Genomic DNA, 24,160 nt, shown 5'->3' on the forward strand with positions numbered 1-24,160 from the left:
GGACCCATTCACAACCACTCTGCCGGTTACAAGTTTGGAAAGAGTAATTAGGAATTTATCCTGGCTCCGTATGCTCTTTTATATGGTGAACCGCACCTGCAGTAGCCAACTTTAAAATTGAATCTTTTTGTGTTACCTCTCTAGCCTGTTCTTCTCTTCTGTGATAATCTTCCTTTGCAGCTCATTAGCTTTGTTTTGGCAGTGGGTAATTCTTTGTGGGGGGAGAGGGTTGGTTTAATTTTAATTGTTCCTAAATTTTATCACCCAAAGTGCTCACTGAAAGACCAGGGGATTTACCCCCTTCTGTCAATGAGTAAACTCTGCAGAGGGTGTGAGCCCTTAAAATGAGTGAGAGACAAATGCTACCCTGGGGCTAAACAAACAAAAATCAAATTATCTTCAATAGGAGCTGTACACAGCTCTCTGAGAGTGGAATTTGACCCAAGCAAAAACTTCTATATATAATGGTGAGGCATATTCTGCTCTCACTTACACTGGTGTAACTGAGAGCAGAATTTGGCCCGTGTCCTTAACCAACACACACTGGGATGCACAGATTAAGAGTTCAAGTATTTTTTTAAACTGGTAACTAACCAAATTGATGCAACCAACTATTTCCAAATAAAAACATTAAAACAAATAAAATCTTAAGGTGAGTGTAGACAGTAGTTGAGTAAGGATGTTGAGTTGTGATCAGCATCCCTTCAAGTACCATTTGATAAGAGCTACATTTAAAAGTATACTAGGGTTTAGTAGTATGAAGTAAGCAAGATTAGGAGGCAGCAATGGCTGAGCTGTAAATCATCACTGACACTGAATCTTTCTGTGCTCTTGAGGAAGTCGCTTCTCTCTGTCTCAGTTTCCTCATCTGTAAAATGGTGTCAGTGGGTCCATTTCTTACTCTCATTGAAATCAATGGCAAAATTATCCTTGCCTTCAAGTGGAGCAGGATTGAGCCTAATAAAACTTATTGTACCCGTTTCACACGGATGTTATGAAAAATATTAATGTTTGTAAAGCACTAGCAATAATTAGTAACACATTTCAAAATCTCTCTTATGTCAGATTACAGGGAAGCCTTTTTATGAAAGCTATTCTAATGTCAGACACTATACACTGATCTGAGAGCCTGAAATTCCAAATGTACACAGTGTGCAAAGTATAAAATGCATTTAACACCAATCCTTACTGTAACTTCAATACATTCAAAATGGTCTCTTCTATAATGCATATAAACAATTTGACAACATCCTAGTATTTCTAACAGCAATCTTAGAGAAAGATGAGGTAGGAATAGCTTAGGTGCTGCAATGACATGGATTTCACCAAAATTGTAAAGCTAAGTGCATCTTGTCATAGGAATGTTCTTTGCTTACAGTCAGTGAAAACATTTCACATTTTCCAATAACCACCCAGCATTATGCCGAGACCGGAGGAGGCTCTTTGTACAGTGGATGCAGATTATAAATGACTTCGAGCGAGAGTTAAGGCCCGGCACTAAAATAATAGTTTTTCTTATAGTTGTGAAAAGTTTAAAGGGAAACCTACTCTGACTTATAGCCATAGGGAAGTGATACTGTGAATACAAAGAAGTTGAGAAATCCCTTAGCTTCCTTGGGGATGTTTTTTCTCAGAAGAATCAAATATGCTCCACTGTAAGATTACATTTTGTATCAGGCCATTGTTGGGTTGCCACTCCAAATGTATTCTTTCACCTATCCAGCTGCCATGGTGATATCGTACAATAAGATGCTTCTGTACCTTTTTGAAATTCTGGTCCATTAGTCGTTAATTTTCATTCTGCCTCTGCCACTAGCACTGGTGACATGTGAACTTGATATCTAGTGATTGTATTTACAGGTTCCTAGTGAAATTTTATTAACTAGCTATGGTCTTGCTTAGTTCTAATGCACGGGGCAAAAATATTATTGCTTGCCTAATAATCTCCTGCTGATTGAAAAAGACAAATGAAAAAATGTAGGTTACAAAGAGTATATAGGATCATAAGTCAGAGATGTAAAAGCCTTATTAAATCATAGTCTATCCTCCTCCCAGACCAAGATACAGGGTTTATTGAAATCTTTGCTTCCACTAAAACCACAGTGCAAATTCAAGCTGGCCCTAGAGAGAAGACAGATCAGATAATATCCTTGTATACCTCACTCTCCCATCACAGAACCAAACTGTACATTCAGGCTGTTCAGGATGTCTGTGGAGATAGTGGGAGGGGGAAGCAAACTACAGGCTTAGCACTCCTTCCTCTACCCATCCCCTGCAGGCTTGTGCTACATCCTGGCGGTGGAAGCAGGGCATCTGAGCCTTATTCCCCACCCCTTCTTTAATCAGACAGTAAAATATGTAAACACACACAGCCAACTGCAATTAAGAGATTTAAAATAAACAGGCAAATTATATGGTTAATGTGAATATTAAACAAATGTTCACATTAAGGTATGAACTAATGTTACTTATTCAGCACCTGAAGTTGATGGCAGTCTCTCTGGTGGCTTCAGTATGCCCTTAAAAAGATTTTAGTCTACTTGTAAAGTTTCCAGGGCCACAGTTTTATTAAGTCTCTGTTTTTTGAGGCAGTCCATGTGTGTGCGTGCGCACACACACACACACAACACTGTAAGTGAAAATACATGTAATAAAATGAAGTAACAGGAGAGATAAGAACCAACCTATGTAGAGTGTATTTCCGGCGATGATGCTGGGGTTATCGAAGTTCACTGTTCAGAATCTAAATCATCTTAGAAAAGGTGCACCACCAACTCATAAAACCATCAAAGGAGCAGTGCCTAAGAATGGTGAGCCATTCCAACACTGCCATATTTTAAAATGGGCTTATTAACTTCCCAGCATCTTTGTATTGTTTCTGTGTTGAGCTAAACAGAAAATAAACCCACCAATTTTTACCTTGCTGATTTAGAATCTAGTTTAATTCTGTTTCCTGTGTCATGTATTTTTCAATTAATTGCAGATGTAAAAGCTCTGGAATAATCCTGTGAATATTTATTTTGTACAGTTTTGCCAATGCTGTTTGGGAAACTGATTTTAAACTACTGTTTGATTTGCTGTAAGGTAATTGTTAAAACATTTGCAGTCCTTTCTCCCTGCTCTCAGACATTACATTTACTAATTTTGCGTAAATTAATCTGTAATCAATTTCCTTAATATTTTAATGCTGTATCTTGCTGATATAAATGTAAAAAATTCAGAGGTTCAGTATTGAGCTGAGGCACTAAAACTCTATATGAATAATAATTGTGAATCCTTGGGGCTTTCCCTGCTGTTTTAAAAGTTTATATTTAAGGCTGATGCTGAGATCATGGGGTTTGCTGTCTCTGAAAATTCCAAGCATATCTCTGAAGCAATTTCTAAGCTCTTGGGCTTTCTGCATATTTGTTAATATGAATTTCAAAGCACAAATGAAGAGGTTTAACATGCATATGAAAATATCAAATGGTAAGAGCTCCCAAATAAGAAATAATAATAATAATACATTTACTGTCTCCACTGCCCTGAGTTGACTCCTCACAAAACTTTGGGAAGCCTTACAGAGAAGTATAGTTTGCTTTCGACTGGCAATCAACAGTGAAATATATTCTCAGCTGACTACTATGCTTCCTGACTGCCAGTATCTCAGCTCCATTCTGGCAGAACACCCAAAGTCTTTTCACCCATGAAAGGCATTGACTCTGAAAGGATTCTCCTTGCAACAGTTCTCGATTAAAAAATTATGCTCTCATATTCACCTGTGGCTCAGATTACAATCAATAATAGCAGGCTGAATAAATACTAAATTGTGCATCTGTTGTCCATTACAATGGAACTCATTTGATTCAGGCTAAGAACACTGATTTATCATGGTTTAGTGGTTAAAGCATATGACCGGAAGATGCAAGATTGAGGTTCTACTCCTGTTTTTTCCAGAGTTGCAGTATTACCTTAGACCAGGGATGGCCAACCTGTGGCTCCGGAGCCACACGCAGCTCTTCAGAAGTTAATATGCAGCTCCTTGTATAGGCACCGATTCCTGGGCTGGAGCTACAGGCGCCAACTTTCCAATGGTCCAGGGGGTGCTCACTGCTCAACCCCTGACTGTGCCACAAGCCCTTCCCCCACTCCACCCCTTCTCGTCCCCTCCTCTGAGCCTGCAGTGCCCTCGCTCCTCCCCCCCCACCGAGCCTCTTGCACACCACGAAACAGCTAATCAGGAAGTGCAGGGAGGGAGGGGGAGGCACTGATCGGCAGGGCTGCTGGTGAGTGGGAGGCGCTAGGAGCGGGGAGGAGAGCTGATGGGGGGGCTGCTGGCGTATTACTGTGGCTCTTTGGAAATGTACATTGGTAAATTCTGGCTCCTTCTCAGGCTCAGGTTGTCCACCACTGCCTTAGACAAGTCATTTAGGGCCAGATTTTCCATAGAGTTCTGCACTGAAGCAGAACAATGTGAAGTATTAAAAGAGCAAGGTGTCATCATTACCTCTGTATTGAAAATATATTTTTCTAATATGTATAATATTTTACCAAATAGCTGCCTACGTACCTACCTATGGTACTTCTATAAAACAAATGGTTTCACTAAATATAATAAATAGGCAAATCTAGGATAATTTATCCAAACCCCCAGATCTTTGATAAAATATGAAAGATCTAAGCTGTTCCTGGTTTTAGTTTTGCAAAACCAGGTGACAAATAATGTTTTAAAATATAATGCCACTTCCGTCTGTATCTATTCTTATTAGTTGGTTTTAAAACTGAATAGGCAGTCACCTATTTCTCTCTCTCTGCTATTAGAGGTGAGCAAATGTATTGTAAATGCTTTCATAGAGCGTTGCATGAAAGCTTTTACCATTTTTTATTCTGGATGATTTCATACTTCTGAAAAAGTAATTTTTTTTCCCAAGAAGTTTCTGCAAAAGTGGTTGTTTCAATATTGAAGAACCTATGAGAAAACATATTTATGCATTTTATCATTGCAAAGCCACCTTCACTTTAAAAGATTTTATCTCATGAGTGTTCATGTGATGCCAAAATATTAGTAACTTAGCATGAATTCTATCCATTGTATAATGCCAGGGTGTCTGACTGCACACTATGCAAGCAGTTTAGTGGGAATTAAATAGTGGAAATTCCAGCTGAAAATTTTCAATACATTCTTACTGATTCCAGTTGGCAACCAACTTTTGGCATAAAACAATTGAGTCTATTTGTCTCGTGGTTCTTTGGTGTTACGGGTCCTCCAGTAGAAATCCGCAGAGACCAGATGAAAGATTCTAATAGAGGATGCTACTACAGGGAAATTGGACTTTCAATGGCAGCCTGTTAGCCTTAGCCACAATGGAACAATGAGTCAACTTACTGCTTCACCTCCTGGCCACAAATCTATTTTCAGCCTTTCCTCATCAGCTTCCCTGTGTTCATGCTCCTCCTCACATCCCTTCAGTAATTGGTTCTGCGTCTGCATGAAGTGCTAGAGGTAATGGTATTGATGATTAGGACACAGTTTTTGAATTCTCCTCTCTAAAAGTGCCATCATCATCACCACAACTGATCCTCTGTGTGGATCTGCACATCTTCCTCTGGCTCTGGTAACTCTTTGTTTCCAGGTAAGTATGTTAAATTCAAGAAGAAATCTGGCACCAAAGAACAGTAGTTTTAGTTTTGCCCACAAATCAGATATAGCAGCTTGCTTCCCAAGTTGAGTCTTAGCCATTGGAGTCACCAACTCCATTGTTCCCTGCCAAATTATTCAATTTGCTAAGGCCATTTTTGAACAGCTGTGATTGCTAATCTATTTCCATTTAAAACAGAGGACAGCTTGTACCTATGTCTCTCTAGAGCAGTGGTTCCCAAACTTGTTCCGCCGCTTATGCAGGGAAAGCCCCTGTTGGGCCGGGCCAGTTTGTGTACCTGCCGCGTCTGCAGGTTCGAACGATTGCGGCTCCCACTGGCCGCGGTTCGCTGCTCCAAGCCAATGGGAGCTGCTGGAAGCGGCACGGGCTGAGGGATGTACTGGCCGCCGCTTCCAGCAGCTCCCATTGGCCTGGAGCAGCAAACCGCGGCCAGTGGGAGCCGCGATCAGTCGAACCTGCGGACACGGCAGGTACACAAACCGGCCTCACCCGACAGGGGCTTTCCCTGCGCAAGCAGCGGAACAAGTTTGGGAACCACTGCTCTAGAGGATGAAAGGACCATTACAAGGATCCAGAGCAAGCATATGGAAACTTTCTCTTGTATTCTAAACAACCAACCAATATGACTTCCTTCCAACTTCTAAAATCTATTTTATATGAAAGAAAGGTAGCATGTACCATCAACTTCCTTTTCAAAAATATCCTGTTACAATAATAGGTCTATATGGATGCTTAAATCCATCCCTGTTCAGCAAACCGCTTAATCATGTACTTAAGTCCCATTCAGTCTCCTAGTTAAGCATAGGCTTTGCTGAACACTGATGGTTTGCTGAATTGGATCCACAGTGTTTATTACCATTGGCAGTGTCATTGACTTCTAAGGGATCATCCACAGTGGAAAGCACTTCGTTTAGTAGTATGTGTTTACAGGATTGGACATGGAGAAGGTAAATTCTTCATGTGAGGGTCCCCATTTTACACATGCCAATAAAGCATCTAGCATACTGTTGGCACTCCACAAATCATAATAAATACTAATGGCAGGGGGCAGTAGTAATAAATAATAAGCATCCATGCCCCAGTTCATCCTTAGTGTAACTCAACTGACTTGATATGAACTACACTAGAATAATTTGTCCATTTGAATTCACCTCTAGAATAGATTGTCAGATGTTACACCTGATCTTTACCAAAAGACTACGATATCATTACCAGCATTTGTATATTGAAGTGAAACAAAATGTCAACCTTTGCAACAAGTATAAAGGAAAATATTTAACTTTAATTTCAGCTCACTGTGGAACTCTGAAGCTACTTTACATGAGGGACACATTATCTCAAAGCAGGAGCTGCATATGCTACTGCAACCTGTATTTACTCAGGATTCCAAGAACCTTGTCTTGTTCCTTCAAGATACGGTATGTACTGGTAATTTGTTTCATCTTGTCAATGCAGAATACAGCTTGTGTGTAATGAGCTGAGATGACACTGTCTGACCTGCACTATTTTTCTGCTTTTCAGCTTAGCATCGATGACTTCACACATTACAGTGAATCTTATGAAAATGAGAAGCCATTTCACAATGTTCAGGCAAGACTTTCTATTCCATATGTTATCTCCCAGTGGTATTTGAAAAACAAACAAAAATGATGTTAGACTGACATGACAGACAATTGTTAATAGAATGATACTCAAATGAAGCAGTTTGATAACTTAAGAATGTGTTTCAATTTTAACAGCTGAGTTGCAGAAAAGCAATTGCATGTACTGTAATATCCTTCATAGCAATCTTCTTTCTGAAAGTCAAATTCTGTACATTGATCATCATCTGTAAAAATTTATTTCTAAAAACATTATTATATTAGTTAGTATAAAACAAGAAACTCCCAGAGTGACACTCCTCCAAAGTTACATTGTGAAGCCCACTTACAAAATTGCTGAACAAAGTGAAACAGCTATAGGAATAGGTTCACTGCTCCTGATTTTCCAAAGTGGCCTTCTATTTTCTTTCCATAGTTGTGCACGCACAAATAACTGTGAGGGTGTTTTATAGCATGTAGACATCTAACTGTTTAATTTTTGAGTGCCATAATGTGATTAGACATCTCAATACTTTAAATGTGGGCTTACAGAGTTGTGCTACTGTTATTTATTGGAGCAAAATGCAGACTTAACATTGAAAACTGAGTCCTTCTCAGCCACAGTAACACTTTCTGACCTCCCACTCTAGTCCTCCTCATGAAGAATCTTTACAAAATTCTCATGCAGCATGCTCAGTACACACTGTCCATACTGACAGAAGCACACACACCGAACTTGATGTACCCACTGTTCCCAGGTACTCTTGGTTAGTGTGAAGGAGTGTTCACAGATGGCAGTCATAGATGCATTGTGGGGGACAGTGCTGGAAGAACAGAGCCTTCAAAATGCAGGACCTGCTGCTAGTGGGTTTATAGTTTATATTAGAGCAGAGGGGGAAGTATAAATCTGTTTAGCTCTCATACAGCAAACCATATATATTCTCAAAGAGCATGTGGATTTTAGATGTTGTAAACACTCCTCCTCACCCTTTTCCTGCACCCCTGGACTCTTGAACTTGTCACCTGCACAACAGATCATAATGTTTTTATGCTAACATGACTAACACCAAATTCAGATAACTATACGGCAAGTGTAAAAGTGCATCTGGGAATGAGTAAATTATGGAAGTTACAGTAAATTGTAACTGAAGAGCCAATGGCTGCATCCTCAAAAGGCTGCAGTAATACTTCTGAATGTGCCTGTCCTGTGGTTTTAAAATCGAAGCAGGATTGTGCCTGCTTCATTAAGGAGCAATTCTTGCCCCTGCTTCCATGGCCACAGAGGCTCCTTTGGCAGAGAACTGGTGCACTTCGACTGTTCAAGTGAGGGAAATATTTCAGGAAGCTGTGCAGGATGTACACACGCCTGCATGTTGCAAGACCCCTGTGTGGGGATAGTCTTAGATGACAGACATAGGTGTTCTGAGAGAGGGCTGAAAGTTTGACAACTGTGCAAATCCTCCTGTTCTTTGCCCTATAATGGGACTTTGTAAGAGTTTGCAGAACCTACCTCGTTATGCACTCCATAACCTTGGAGGTAGGATTCCTCCCTGTGTCCACTTCAGCATCCAGAGAAGCTACTTATGCTGGGCACTGGGCACTGGGCTCTGGGTTTGCCCCACTGTTTTGAAGCACTTGGAGGAAAGGAAGGTGATCAGGAACAGTCAACATGGATTCACCAAGGGCAAAGTCATGCCCGACCAACCTGATTGCCTTCTATGATGAGATAACTGGCTCTGTGGATAAGGGGAAAGCGGTGGACGTGAAATACCTTGACTTTAGCAAAGCTTTTGATACGGTCTCCCACAGTATTCTTGCCAGCAAGTTAAAAAAGTATGGATTGGATGAATGGACTATAAGGTGGATACAAAGCTGGCTAGATCGTTGGGCTCAAAGGGTAGTGATCAATGGCTCGATGTCTAGTTGGCAGCCGGTATCAATCGAAGTGCCTCAGGGGTTGGTCCTGGGGCCAGTTTCGTTCAACATCTTCATTAATGATCTGGATGATGGGATGGATTGCACCCTCAGCAAGTTCGTGGATGACACTAAGCGAGGAGAAAGGTAGATATGCTGGAGGGTAGGGAGCGGTTCAGAGTGATCTACACAAATTGGAGAATTGGGCCAAAAGAAATCTGATGAGGTTCAACAAGGACAAGTGCAGAGTCCAGCACTTAGGACGGAAGAATCCCATGCACTGCTACAGGCTGGGGATTGACTGGCTAAGTGGCAGTTCTGCAGGAAAGGACCTGGGAATTATAGTGGATGAGAAGCTGAATATGAGTCAACACCGTAACCTTGTTGCCAAGAAGGCTAATGGCATATTGGGCTACATTAGAAGGAGCATTGCCAGCAGGGGAAGTGGTTATTCCCCTCTATTTGGCACTGGTGAGGCCATCTGGAGTATTGCATCTAGTTTTGAGTCTCCCACCTCAGAAAGGATATGGACAAATTGGAAAGAGTCCATCAGAGGACAACAAAAATTATTAGGGGGCTGGGGGACATGACTTATGAGGAGAGGCTGAGGGAACTAGGCTTATTTAGTCTGCAGAAGAGTGAGGGGGGGATTCAACCCCCCCTCACTCTTCTGCAGACTAAATAAGAGAGGCAGCCTTCAACTACCTGAAGCGGGGTTCCAAAGAAGATGGAGCTAGGCTGTTCTCAGATGACAGAACAAGGACCAATGGTCTCAACTTGCAGTGGGGGAGGTCTAGGCTGGATATTAGGAAAAACTATTTCACTAGGAGGGTGGTGAAGCACTGGAATGGGTTACCTGGGGAGGTGGTGGAATCTCTACCCTTAGCAGTTTTTAAGGCCCAGCTTGACAAAGCCCTGGCTGGGATGAATTAGTTGGGGTTGGTCCTGCTTTGAGCAGGGGGTTGGACTAGATGACCTCCTGAGGTCTCTTCCAACCCTAATCTTCTATGATTCTATGATTCTCTGCTTCTGTTGGTTATTATTGAGATGGCACTTCCATTCTAAGCCCTTATTTTCAGTGGCTCCTTTAACCATTCCTGTTGGGGCTGAAATTTCACATGCTCCTTCTCACCGCAGAAGTGAATTCATTTGGGAAATTGGAAGAAAATCTCTTCAAGCATTGTTGAGGCACAGCCACTCAATCAAAGGTGTGATTTTATTAAATACTTTCCCCCCTTTGTCTTTAAAAAAGGTCAAAGAATTTAAGAGAATCAGCAGTGCTATTGCAACACTGTCTGAGACTTTCATTGCATGAGATTCAGAAAACAGAATTAAAACTCCCATAACTACTACCTGTATCGTGCTGAGCAGCCTCAACTCCCATAACTACTACCTGTATCGTGCTGAGCAGCCTCAACTCGCATTGACTTCAGAGGGAGTTGAACGCTTTGCAGGATCTGACCCATAAGGACCATACCTTGCCAAACAATGGGACATATGATGTAGTACATCATATGTATGGGGCGGGTTGTATTGCCTATTAGTGTTGCCTGACATTTCCCATTATAAAACCCTGCTTTTAGTTCACTTATAACTTTTCCAAATGTAACTGGGCTGAAATTTTCCAGCCAAGATGATTCAGCCATTTCTGAGAATGAGGCTAAGGAAAAATGCATTGTTTTGCCCAAGACAAAACATTCTGGTAATCTATTCTTTGAAAATCTCTAGCATTCTGATGCTTTGGAGAAAGGACTTGGTAGGGCAGTGCCATGTATGTCAGGGATATGCCTTTTGCTGCCCCCATGGAAATCTACCCAAATTTGGCCAAGTTATAAGCCCTTGACAAAATTCACAGGCTTAGTAGAGACTTATTAGATTTAATAGCTTTTCTGAAAGATTCCTTCTACACTGGGCATGCTCCAGCCCAGGGCTGAGTTGGACTTCCCCTGAAGTTGCAGCTTTGGACTGCTGTGGGGTGTGCTGGGACTGGGTCCAGGTCTGGGCACTTGAACTGAGAGCAGGGAAGCTGTCTCTCCTGCTCTTTCAGTGCCTCTCTTGTTGGGCCCGGGCAGCATGGAAAAGGAAGCTGTCTGATTTGAATGCAGAGGGACAAGAGATGGATGGGAGGGCAAGGAGATTGTTACTGGGAGCCAGGAAGGGAAACTGGGGTGGGGAGAATAGGGACTTGGGAGCCAGTAGGTGCAGGGGGAGACTGAGATTGATTGAGGAGTTCATGGAGGGAGATTGGGACAGGGATTCAATGCAAATGGGGCACATCTGTGTGTGTGTGGAGGGTTGCAAATGGGGATCAAGGTGCAGGAGAGAGACCAGATCAGAGGAGCCAGGTGAAGTGGGGCCTAGGACTGGCTGGACAAGGAGCTGTTGGGAGGGGACTGAGTGGACAAGGAAACTGAGTGTGGCAGGAGACTGGGACAGGAAGTCTGGAGGTATTACAGTAGGACTTAATTTCCAGGGATACTGGAAATTGCATTTTTCTATATTGCTCCATCAATAGGATTGTAAATACTTTACATTGAATTATATATTGTTTAGATAAAACATTTTTCTTTCACTTAGGTGCACATATGTATTACTTGAACAATACTAGGGCATTTGTGAACACAGTCATAGATTTGAAGCCCAGAAAAGGTCATTGAGCCTGACCTTCTGTAGAGCACAGGCCATAAACATTCACCCAGTAATCTCTGAATCAAGCTCATAATTTCCAGTTGAGTGACAGCATATCTTTTAGAAAGAAATCCAGTCCTGATTGTTTAATGAAAGACCCTATCATAATATATACACAATAGGGGAAAAAGGGAAAATCAGCCATGAATTTCCTCACCTTAGGCAAATTCAGATCTTTAATGTTGTATGATCACAAATGTTTACAGCTCAATATACAAACTTTGTTGTATGAGTGATTAAGAAATAATAGCTGTGCCATGTTACCTGAGCATTCTCCTCTTGAACTTCAGAGATGCAAATTTATTCACAGACTTAAACCAGAGATCTCATTTAGTATGAATGTGTGCATGTAGCAGCATGTGTAATACAAGGAAAAAATGTAACTTGAAAAGAGAGTTATGGGGTTATAAGCCTCAGAGACATTTGCAGTTATTAGATTTGTTCAGCTACATTAACAGCTGTTTTGAGCTTTTGGGATCAATGAGTATGTGTGCAATTAGAGACTTCCATTTCCAGTTAATACAGAAAAAGATGTTACAAGTACACCATTTGTCCTAAAGGTTCAAATAATTTTTTTATTAAATAATAAAATACAAAGATTAGCATTCTGGGAGAATTTCTGTCAAGCAAATTATATTCCACAAACTATTTTCCCAAGTATTAGCTTTGGCTTTCCCTGCACTGATGCTTAACTTTATGGAATTACAATGTAAAATAAAGCATTCTAATTAGCTGCCAGCTGTGCAGTTGTGTAATTACTATTGTAAGTCAGAACTTTTGGCTAGATATTGCATGTGTGTAAATGTACATATGCACAGCTACATGACTTATTATTATAGACACTCCTTGATAGCCAAATATAATCTAATTGGCCAAAACAAGCATATGTATGTAACTGAAAATAATTGCAATCGTTATTGGTAGTAAAAACTGTTGATCGTTTTACCAACTGGCTGAACAGGGTCATATCCTATCTCAACATGATTGCTTAACAGGTATAAACTATATTGCTATAAGCATCTTTATATCCATACAACTGCACACACAGTAAGGGTTGCACCATTTAAACTGTGTTAGTTTCTAAACCAAAGTAATTATAGCAGTACAAAACTGTGTAGACCAGTTCTCAGTCACCCATGTCCCCTCCCTTCTGTTTAAAGAGGCTGAAATATTATCCTCTACTCTACCAGGAAACCTATTGCTTCATACCCTTGTATTGACTTCAACTAAATTGATACAAGATAGTCTTAAACCAATTTACGAATCTCCACACAAGAGGATTACACCAGTTTAACCAAATTCAGTTTCTAAACCAATTTAGTTAAATTGGTACAATTACCTGGGATAGAAAAGACCTTAGAATCTTTAAAACTTTGTTTTTGTTTACACTTATTTAACTTCAGTGACTACCTAACCTTTTAGATAAAGGTTGTCTTTGTTAAAAGATTCAAACCTTCCCCTACAGCTATGGTGTGAGGACACATGGTAAACATGCTCTAAGACACTGGTTCCTACTATTAAGAGGTTTTCAGGCAAAAGTAGGGATGACCAGACTTGGCATTACTGATAGTTACAAGGTTTGTTTTTTTTTTAAAGTAGAAAATAAAAACAAATGAATAAAATCAGGCCCTCTTTATACATCATAAAGAAGCAAAATAAGTACATAAATAAAAAACAAGCAATGCTCCCATTTTTAAAAGAACAATTTGCAGATAACCTGTAATGGAAGGGCAGGAACAAATTTAATAAATGAGATATACAATAACAACAGTCACAACATTAGCTAACAAACTGCAATGGAATGAAAAACTACTTCTTCACAAATACTCTCAGTAGTTGAAATAACTATTAACTGCTAAGGCATATTGCATCAATTTTCCCTAGAACTATAATGCATAATTTCATGTATGCCTCCTGAAACTTGTGGTAAAGTATATTGTATTAATCTAAAAATATAAAATACATTATGTAAGCTGAAAACTTCAAAAACAGTGACAACACAAATTTTCCATGTGATTGTCACTGATTTTCAAAAGACTGTTACCTGAATAGAAACAGATGGTTCTTCCAACTCTGTTTGCTTTGCTTTGCTTTGAATATGTGACACTAATTGATCAGTGTGGTAGAAAATAAACCTACAACTTCGATATTTTAAATGGCATTTTTGCGGATTAAAGACTTCAAGAATCTCTCATTTATATGAAGAAACCTGCCTATTTCTGGCTTGTTTTTGCCCTGGAAAAGTCTGGGAACATAAGAATCTTTTCCCCAAAATATGTTTTGTTACAAAATTGACAGAAAAGTATCTAAACACAATCTGTATCTAAGAACAAATGAGAGCAATTAACAATCTTTCTAGAAACAAATCAATTTAAAAAGTTTCTCTAATGTTTAATCTAAAAGAGAAGTATGTGACTTGTAAAAAGACAAAGAAGTGCATTCAGATGATAGTTTGACAAAGCCAGCAGAATTTCCTGATCCTTGATTGGAATGCAAAATCAGGCCCTTTTGGGTAGCTCTATGCAGTCTCAATCCCATTTAAAGTGTGCAGGATTCTGATGAGCTGAAGATGTACACTAGTCTGAATATACACTAGACAGCTAAAGCATCATGTGGGTTCCTTAATGACAGGTGTGCAATACTCATATAGGTTTTTGAATATCCATCTTCATAATTTTTATAAATCAACACACTGATCACTAAAAAAATTTCTTTAACAAAAAAAATTAAAAACTGCTTAATACTATTGTTGGAACAGTTCCTGCTGCTGGGAGCAAGGGGTTCAGAGATTATAAGGCAGGAAGGGATCACTGTGATCATCTATCAGAGGGGTAGCCGTGTTAGTCTGGATCTGTAAAAAGCAAAAAAGATATTCACACATGAAAACTTATGCTCCAATACATCTGTTAGTCTATAAGGTGCCACAGGACTCTTTTGTGATCATCTAGTCTGGCTTCCTACATAATACAGGCCATAGACTTCCCTGAATTAAAGTAGCAAAACTATTGGCATTAAATATAGCATCATGATTTTCTCATGCAACATGTTAACTATCTTCAGATTCATTAACCAAAACAAGCAAGGCAGGCTATGACTGTAGAAGGAGCTGAAAACCCTTCTCAGAGGCCTGTGAACCAAGGCAGCCTGGCCATGTTTTCATTCCTGTAGTTATTTTTCTACCATCCTGGCTAATTGGACAATACAACCGAGGTATCTTTGATTTACAGCTCGAGAAAGTGTGAAGATGTCCTTTAAAATCAATACCATCAGGAAACATAAGCAACAGCAAAACATCTGAGCAATCAGAAAAACAGAAAAGGGTCAGGAAAGTGTTAGAGAACAGAAAGAATGAGTAGGAGGAGAAAAGCTTTAGCAACACCATAACACTAGCACTAGTTAAGAGAGAGTCTGTAACAAGTTTAACATTAGAACTCTAGATATAATAGCAATTATCCCTAAATTTAGAAATGCAAAAGAGAAGATACTGTGAACTAGGTGTCATAGTCACAGTGCAACCTGTTTTAGACTCCATTAGTCTTTCTCACGTGCACCCTTTGTGGATCAGCCTTACCACCGTCACACTTCTCTGGAAAGAACCACATGGTTCAGCCATTCTGGAACTGGATTTCTGCATGGCAGCCCCCCTAGTTCCCAACTGTATTAAGGCAACAGGCCCAACTGGCCTTAGCACCTGTCAGAGTCTCAATTCAGGAGCCTGTGACAATGTAGGTTTGCAGTGACACAGAAATAGGTCTTCAGAACATTAGCATTATTTATTCATTCTTGCAGAAAGAGGTGTTTGTTTGTTTTTTAATTCACTATCCATGAGAGTTTGGCTCAGAAGCCTGAATAAGAGTCATGCTCACCTGATCAAATAACAGATATTATACTATTTGATCAATCCCAACTGAGCCAACTCAGTCCAAGTTTTGTGATTCAGGTTTTGAGTAGCAAGCCAGGAGGTAATTGAAATTCATGAAAATACTTATAAAAAATTAAATAGCAACAGCAGGAGATTCTGTGACCCCAAAATAGGCAAGATTTGTCAAATTATGTTACAAATTAGTCACTCATAGCACTTATCAAGAATGGGTATTTAAGATGCAAAGTGTGTAGACATGGTAGTGTGGCTATCTGGTACTGAATTGTACTGTTCTAACTTGTGCTTACCTATATTGATTAGTTTCAATTACAAGGGCATTAATTTCCTGACAGCTGTTTGATGCCCTTTATTAGACTGGTAGTATGAATGCACTTCCTCATGGTGTAGTAGCCATGGAGATGGAATTACTGTGTCACATTGAGACACATTGGTGTAGAAGTGTGAGGAAACTAGCACTGTATATGTTCTGAGGAATACAGACCAGGAGCTGTCATGCTTTCAGTATCATGCTTACGAGGCTTCATGTGGAGTATGTGCTAAATAAAATGTGCTATCAATTTAAAGAGAAATAAAACCTGTTGGCAAAATTGTTAATACATTACTGGTTGAAAAATGCAGGATTATTTTTGTGAAAATATCCAAACAAATTTTGCAAAATAAAATTCATCAAAATTTTGAATTTTCAGACATTTCAATACCTTTATAAACTGGTGAAAAAAATAGAAAAAAAATGTAAGCTTTCCAAAGCTTTAATAATTTTGAAAAATTTTCAACCATCTCTACCAGTGCTCATTACTTGTCATTTTTTTTAAATTGCAGTGTTGGATTTGTGTGCAGATTTGAATATCATAATATAGCATTCCGCCTGTGTCTTAACTATGAAGCAGATGACTAAATTCTCCACATACTTATTACAGGAACTCCTTGAGTCTTCATCATCCTCTTTAGTTTTATCGGCTGTTGACTGTCAGGCTACCAGTTACCTTTTGGATTATCTTCAAGAATCAATGGATTGGAAGCTAACAGACATAGATGAGTTTGAGGTATCTAAGCTGAAAGTAGACACATCCAAGCCCAACATATTTGTGGTAAAGCTACAGCCAATCAGCAGGTATGGAGCTTGTTGCAATAAAGATTGGAATGGACATTTCTGTATATTTTCAAGCCTTCTTGAAAATTCCATGTGTATTAACCATGTATAAAAGTCACTAAGGCCCAGATTTGTAAAAGTTATTGAGGCATTGCTATGCTCCAGTGCTGCAACACCTAACTGATTTGGGATCCTAAATCTTATTTTCAAAAGGAATTTACGAACTTAGGAGCCTGAATCACATTGACAGTAAAGTGACCAAGTGCCTAGATCCCTTTTGAAAATTGGATTTAGGATCCTAAATCAGTTAGGTGTTGTAATGCTGAGCACAGCAACACTTAAAAGGCTTTAAAAATCTGTGCCTAAAACAATAAGGTTACAGGATTAAGAAAGTTATTATCAAATATTTTGCCCTAAATACACACTCTATTATTTCACATTGTCCGTTAAGTTTACCAAGGACAGTATTTGAATGGTGTAGAGAAGGTCAGTCATATTTTACCTGTGTCATTATACTAGAAACATGGAACACCTAATGGAATTAAATAGCAACACATTTATAACTGATAAAGGGAATTATTTTATGCAACACGTAATTAACCTGTGGAATTCACTGCCATAAGGTATTCCAGAGTTTAAGAACCTAGCAGGATTATAAAAAGGATTGGATGTTTATAGCAATATTGAGATCAGTCTTAATCACATTAGACAGGTTAATGAAATTGTAAATATTAAATAAATTATCAATTATACAATTTTAAAGGACATTATCAAATCCTTCATGCTTCTGGGACTAAGCCATCTTCTCTCTGCCAGGGTTAGGGAGAAAGTTCCTTCATAGGCATGTTATTGCATGATTGTTAATTCTGGAGCTTTTACACCTCTCTCTGGAGTGTCTGGTATAGAGCACTGTTGGAGATTGGTCCATATCATTCAGTATCCTTTCTCCTGAGCTGGAATGGCAATCTGTATATTTCTGTGTTTCTGTTTCAACAAAAAGCTATGACGTTTATAGGCAGTCCTATCAGGGGCTGTCAGCAGTCCTGTTAGGTGCTTTATCTCAATATAGTCATACAAATTATTGAGTTTGACAGGACTTTGATTATTTTATTTAATCTGATAATTTGTTCTGTTGTCAATTTCACCACCACTTGACACGTTTCTAACCAGCCTTTCCATTCTCTTCCGAATGACAACAGTGATAAATTACTGTAAACATTTCTGTCACTGATGTCATGAGAGGAAAGAGCACATAGAAATGCTTTTAAACATAAAAGTAAATTGTACATGTGAAAAATCTAAAGTTACACTGAAATTTATTTTGCATCTGTGCTCATTGGAATCTACCCTGTAACACCCTCAAGCCTTTGAACACTTGTTTTCACATTTATAGCTCTCAGAATTCAGTACAATCAAGCAATTAGTTTACTTTGAAGTTGATGCTAAAAATTTGCAAGCCACACTGCAAGATGTTGAGATCAGCACAAAGCAACTTTTAAAGTATTAACTTCCTATTTACAATGTTGAGTTTTGCTTATTGCTGTGCCTTGAAGGCCAACTTATGCCTGCCCTGTGAAAAAGGGAGAAGCAGATGCTGAGTAGTCCCTTCTTACCCTATGGACCTGCACAGGAGATAGCTATAAGTTGGTTTGCTGTGCCGAGGAGCACTGCCAGCAGCATTAGGAACCCTAGAAGAAGCATGTGTGGGCACAGTAAAAATAGAATCTGCCCTGCTTGCAGGGGGGAGGGATAGCTCAGTGGTTTGAGCATTGGCCTGCTGAACCCAGGGTTGTGAGTTCAATTCTTGAGGGGGCCACTTAGGGAATCTGGGGCAAAATCAGTACTTGGTCCTGCTAGTGAAGGCAGGGGGCTGGGCTCGATGACCTTTTGGGGTCCCTTCCAGCTCTATGAGATAAGTATATATCCAACACAAACCATCAAGCACCAATGTAAGAATGTTAGGGAGAGAAGGGCTGGCTACACAGTTTGCATAGGTGTAGCAAGTCACTCTGCTCAGTTCATTCCCCTGGTACCTCCATATATGCACTGTTGCTTGGATGGTGGAGCTCCAGTATAGCTCTTCCTCTATCAAAGACATAACTGGACCCTAAGATAGCATAACAATATATAGCATGTTACAATACAGATACAGGTAAGAGCCCTGTCCTAAGGAGCTTACAAGCTAATATCAGACAACATGACATAATGAGAGGGGACAAAACTTAATGAGAGGGAGTCTGGGGAGGGAAGGACCAGGTTAATACCAATAACATGGCTTCTTGTTCTGGGGAATTCAACAGCTTGGTGGAGCAAAGTTTGAGTTTTTCAGGAATAAAATAAATATATCTCTTAGTTGACTAGTTCCTTATGGGCTTTGCAGAAAAAAGAAATGGACTTTAATGAAGGATTGAATAAGGAGGGAGTAGTAGCTTTGCAGAACAGCATAGGAAGGGCATGCCAAAAATGACCTTTAACTCGATGTTTCTTGAGAATATTATGCTGGTCTATACAATATTTTAATTATCTTTCCTTTTTTGTATAGATTAAATGATATTTCTACTGCAAAGGCTTTTGCTGCAAATGGTAAGCAATGTGGCTTCTGTATCCAGTGTTTCATGATTTGATCATATTTTCCTGAGGGTGCATGCTATACCTTCTAGTGATTCCCAACAATTGGTATGATACTATTACTAATTCTTTAGGATTCTTTTAATCTATTGGCAGCGATATTACTTGTATATAGCTAATCACCATAGCATTTAGTTACTGACAGCCTGATCCAAAGTCCACTGGAATAAATGGAAGTCTCCCAGTTGACTTTACTGAATCAGGCCCTAAATATGACTGGCCTTTTTGTGACTGATACTGTGATTTCCATCTCTGCTTCAGTGTTAAGCCTCTGCTCACTGTGCCTCCTATTTACTTCTGTAAATTTTAGCCCACCCACTCATATGTCTGTACATTACAGTGCACACAACTAAATAGGAGGTATCAGCTCAAGAGGACAAGATTGAGGTCTTAGTCTAGTAAAATGGTACACATGATTGAAAAGATTGGGAAATGCTTCTCTTGCCTCTGTAAAATGAAAATGGGGCCCTTCAAAGAGTGCTTGACTTTAAGTTTAATTTTTGGTTGGTTTTATAGATACCACACAATGCTTTTTAAAGGGGCATCAATGCACACATTTCTGCATTAAAAACTTTATTTTTCTAGGGTATGTAAGCTAGCCATAAAACAATTACTATATGCAAATAGACAGCACTAGTTTTCACGGGGTTTTAACTTGGACTCCAAATTAGAACTCCTATTATGAGGCTTGCAAATAATTGTGGGGGGCAATCTCATGGGCACCAGTGATTGCACACACAATCAAGTCATTACTCTAGGTGGCTAAACAATGTGCCTGCAATTATGTGTCCCAAAAACTGCGGATCTAAAATCAGAGGCAGCTTTTGGAAATCAAGAAGAACACCTTAGTTCTGAAGATAATGGTGTTTATTTTTGCGTAGGACAAAGTGAATTTGATTTTTAAATAGAAATTATTAACTAGCTCTCTGTCTCTGAATCATTGAGGCACTATGGTAGCATCAGTAGCCAAAAAAAAAAAAAAAAAAGCACAAAACACTGGAGAACTAGAGGCTGAAAGCTTTTCTAAAATCCACCAGCTGGTAACAGACCCCAAGGGACATTCTGCCAGATGGGGACTGCCAGAGTGTAGCACTTTCTGGCCACAACCCTCAGATCTCTCCTATTTTGGAACTGCAGATGTGGTGGGATGATGTAGGAATTAGCTATACCCATTCTATGTGTACGGGGGACACACTGCTCCAGCGAAGAAATGGCCTGTTTCTGCTTCCTTTGCATACCTGAGCAACAAAAGCTAGGCCCTGGCCTGCATTTCAATTGTGCCATCAGCTATATAAAAGTAGAAATGTGTACTGGCTCCACAATTCATTTTCAGTCCTTGTGGTTCTTTTGCCAACCATGGTGATACCATGGCACTGCCCAATAACTCGTGAAAATATCAGTGACAGTGAATTTAAACTTAAAAAAAAAAAAGCTCTCCTCTGCTCCCCCGAACCTGCCCAGCACTGCTCTGTCGAAGGTGCTACCTCCTTACCTCAGGAACCAGTCCTCCTCCCTTGTTAGTCAGGGAGAGACTGCCCTCTCCTTTGCTAGGCAGACTTTATATAGGGCTCAGCCTGGCCCTGATTGGCTCTCCACAGGCCTTTGCTGATTGGCTGCTGCTCTGCGCAGCCTCTCTGTCCTGTTCCAGCCCTTTTTCTCATGGAGTGGGGCAGCCGCCCCACTACACTTCCCCAAAATTCCAAGTATCCAGACTTATGGTTTGGTTAAGATTTCTTTTTCTCTTTGTGTGTATGTAATAACTGTGAAAAGATTCCCTATGACCGTCTCTCATTTTTTAAAGATCATTGTTTTCTCTCTTAGGCCATACTTCTTTCACGTCTTCAAGATACTGTTTTCCCCCTCTGATTTTTATCTTTGTCTTTTGTTCCTTCTGTTTCCTTTCAGTATTTTCTCTTTCTCTCTTGTGTGAGGCAGAGTATATGACAGTCACATGTAATGCCCTCCCCATTTTCCCTTTTGCTAAGATTCTTTCCTTCTCAGTAGAACTTTTCCTCTATATCAGCTGTCAGTTAGATTCTTCTCCCTTAAGTGCCTGTTCCTGCACCCATTGAAGTCAATGGCAAAACTCACATAGACTTTAATGATGTGGGATCAGGCCCTTAATCGCTTCCTCATTTATTTTGCCTTTCCTTCTTATTCTCAGTCTGTTCCTCCTAACCCCTATTTCTTACCGGTTACTTTTCTCCATTATTTCACCTCTTTCTTCTTTCTTCCCTTTCCTATTCTCCTCTCTTGCTATTTTTTTGCTGACTCTTCTCTTTCTTTTGACTTCTCTCCTTCCATTCCCTTTCCTCTCCCTCAGTTCTTCTCTTCCTTCCTCCCCACCCCAATGATGTAAAAGTCCAGTGAGAAAATCAAGATCAATTAGGAAGTAACATACGATAGTCCTAGTGCTGATCCTGCAGTTCTTATTTAAATAAAGTGCTCACTGAAATTAATGGGAGCCTCCATAGAGACTGCAGGTTCTGGACCTTCCAGAAGGGAATAGGGGAATTATTTTCTGTTGTCAGTTTTGGTGGAGGTTCTTAATTGAGATAACTTTTATATATTTGTTAGGTACTAAATATATGGCTGCAGGATTCTAGTTGTATTGGTACCAGCTTTTTTGTGTTTTAATTTTAAACATTATTATTTTAATTTCATAAATAGTAAGTAGGGGTTGCATTGTGCCATGTGCTGTATAAGCATAGAGCTAGACGCTGTGCTTGCATTGAAGAGTTTATAATCTAAGAAACATTCTTAACGATACTTTAGAAGAAATGGATAGTGTGTGTGTCATGGGGTTTTGGTATTTTTTTGGTAACAGGTGAATTGTAGTCTTTATGAAACATACTGTCCTGAGTGTGTTCACATGACAACTCCTCTGAATAAACAGATTGTCTCTAGACCTTTCTGAAAGCCAAAAGTCATTGATATTCTTGGTAGCTATAGCTACGCTTGTCTCCTTGTTTCAGTGAAATGCTAAATAATGTATTATTATCTCAGAAGTTCTTTGATTATCGTAAATGAGACACAAACACATGCATTTACCTAGTATTATACCTGCTGCAAATGGTAACTCAAGCTGTTGGGTTTTTTAAAGAGAAACTGTTGCCTGTGCCTATTGCATATAAATCTGCAGGATGTAATTTCTCTGAACTCCTAGATCAAATATATAAAATGTAAACTGTCATTTATGTTGCTGGGGAAAGTCTATGTGTGGGGTTTTTTATAGGAGATAAATGTTGATCATCATTTAAAAAAACACCTTTCTATAACTGCCCCTCTTGATTGAAATAGTTATTGGCTTAGTTGTGCAAACCTGGTAAAATCCTGCTGAAAAACAGTTACTTAAAGCTGCCTAACTGTGAGAGCACAATTTCACTAAATAGAAGAGGTTAAAAGAGTAATGAAATGAGAGCAAATACTGATAAATGAAAATTAAACTCAGTTACTGTAGCTTGTCCACTTAGAATCCATATGAAAAGCCTGTTTTGGCTGGGTTGTGAAATATCCATTCATCGGAAAGGTTTGCTTGGTAGATAAGAAGCAGTAAAGGTACCAAGACAGGAAATATTAGCCCACTGACTGACTTCTCCATCAATTACACTGAAAAAGCTAATGTTTCTTGAGATTCACCACCTGTACTCCTTATCTTATGTAGTTTTTTCCTAGTATTTTCAGTTTCAGTTGGCAAACTTGAGATAGGCTGTAAATTGTCATAATTATCTATGATTTTATGAATGACGAATGTTCCATAAGAAAATTCTTTGGACTCCCTTACTGAACACTTCTGCAAAACTATGGCAAGACACTGAGTTTGGAAAGCCTGGTACTTTGTAATGATTCCTCCATGTATAGCCATATAGTTATGCCACCATCTTCATGACTTGACTTACTTTCTTTTCTCAGAAATGTTAACAGCAGGGCTATTAATGATCTGCTTCTGCTCCTATTCAAGTCAATAGCAAAGTTTCCAGTGACTTCAGAGTTAGTAGTATCAGACCCAAAATTCACAAAGGCAAGTAGAATTATTACTCTCAGTATAGTACATAATGTGCACATATCTTATGAACACTAACCCTTTGAGCTTTGTTTGGTGGTAAGTTTCCAATAATCGTATGCTCTGAATATTCTGGGGTACATGGTATAATTTCTCCCCTTATAAACACAGTTTACTAATTCTTCAGTTTTATTTTTAATTAGCTGGTAATTTAACTAGCAGATTTAGATATCCTTTTTTCATTTGCTGGATGATCTTCTCTTCCTTCGCTTTCCTAAACCCACTCTCCCAGGTATCCATCCTATTGTACTTTCTTCACAACTTCAGAACCCCTCCTTTATCTGAATTGTTGTCTTGTCTAATGTGGACTGTAACTTCCTTAGGGCAGTGAATGTCTCTGACTCCCTTTTTGAAAATCCAGCCTCAGCTGGAGTACAGTGTCCAGTTCTGGGCACCACACTTTAGGAAATATGTGGACAAATTGGAGAGACTCCAAGGAAGAGAAACAAAAATGGTAAAAGTTTTAGAAAACCTGACCTGTGAGGAAAGGTTGAAAAAACTGGGGATCTTTAGAATTGAGAAGAAAGACTGGGAGGGGTGGGGATCTGAGAAATCTTCAAATATGTCAAGGGCTGTTATAAAGAGGCCAGGGATCAATTGTTCTCCATGTCCACTGAAGGTAGGACAAGAAGTAATGAGCTTAAACTGCAGCAAGGGAGATTTAGGTTAGACATT

The 24,160-nt window shown here is 39.4% G+C and overlaps 1 protein-coding gene across 2 annotated transcripts in view; it reads left to right on the plus strand.

Annotated features, from left to right (window-relative positions):
- LOC128834410 (V-type proton ATPase subunit S1-like) overlaps positions 1 to 24,160 on the plus strand; it is a 78,433-nt gene that overhangs the window by 16,046 nt on the left and 38,227 nt on the right. For both annotated transcript variants that reach the window (XM_054023123.1, XM_054023131.1), the window contains 4 exons: positions 6,931 to 7,057; positions 7,161 to 7,229; positions 16,622 to 16,815; positions 19,337 to 19,377. In XM_054023123.1, the coding sequence (XP_053879098.1) occupies positions 6,931 to 7,057; positions 7,161 to 7,229; positions 16,622 to 16,815; positions 19,337 to 19,377 (431 nt within the window). The remainder of the gene's footprint in view (positions 1 to 6,930; positions 7,058 to 7,160; positions 7,230 to 16,621; positions 16,816 to 19,336; positions 19,378 to 24,160) is intronic.

The sequence above is a fragment of the Malaclemys terrapin genome, chromosome 1 (assembly GCF_027887155.1).
Source record: "Malaclemys terrapin pileata isolate rMalTer1 chromosome 1, rMalTer1.hap1, whole genome shotgun sequence".
NCBI classification, from domain to species: domain Eukaryota; kingdom Metazoa; phylum Chordata; order Testudines; family Emydidae; genus Malaclemys; species Malaclemys terrapin.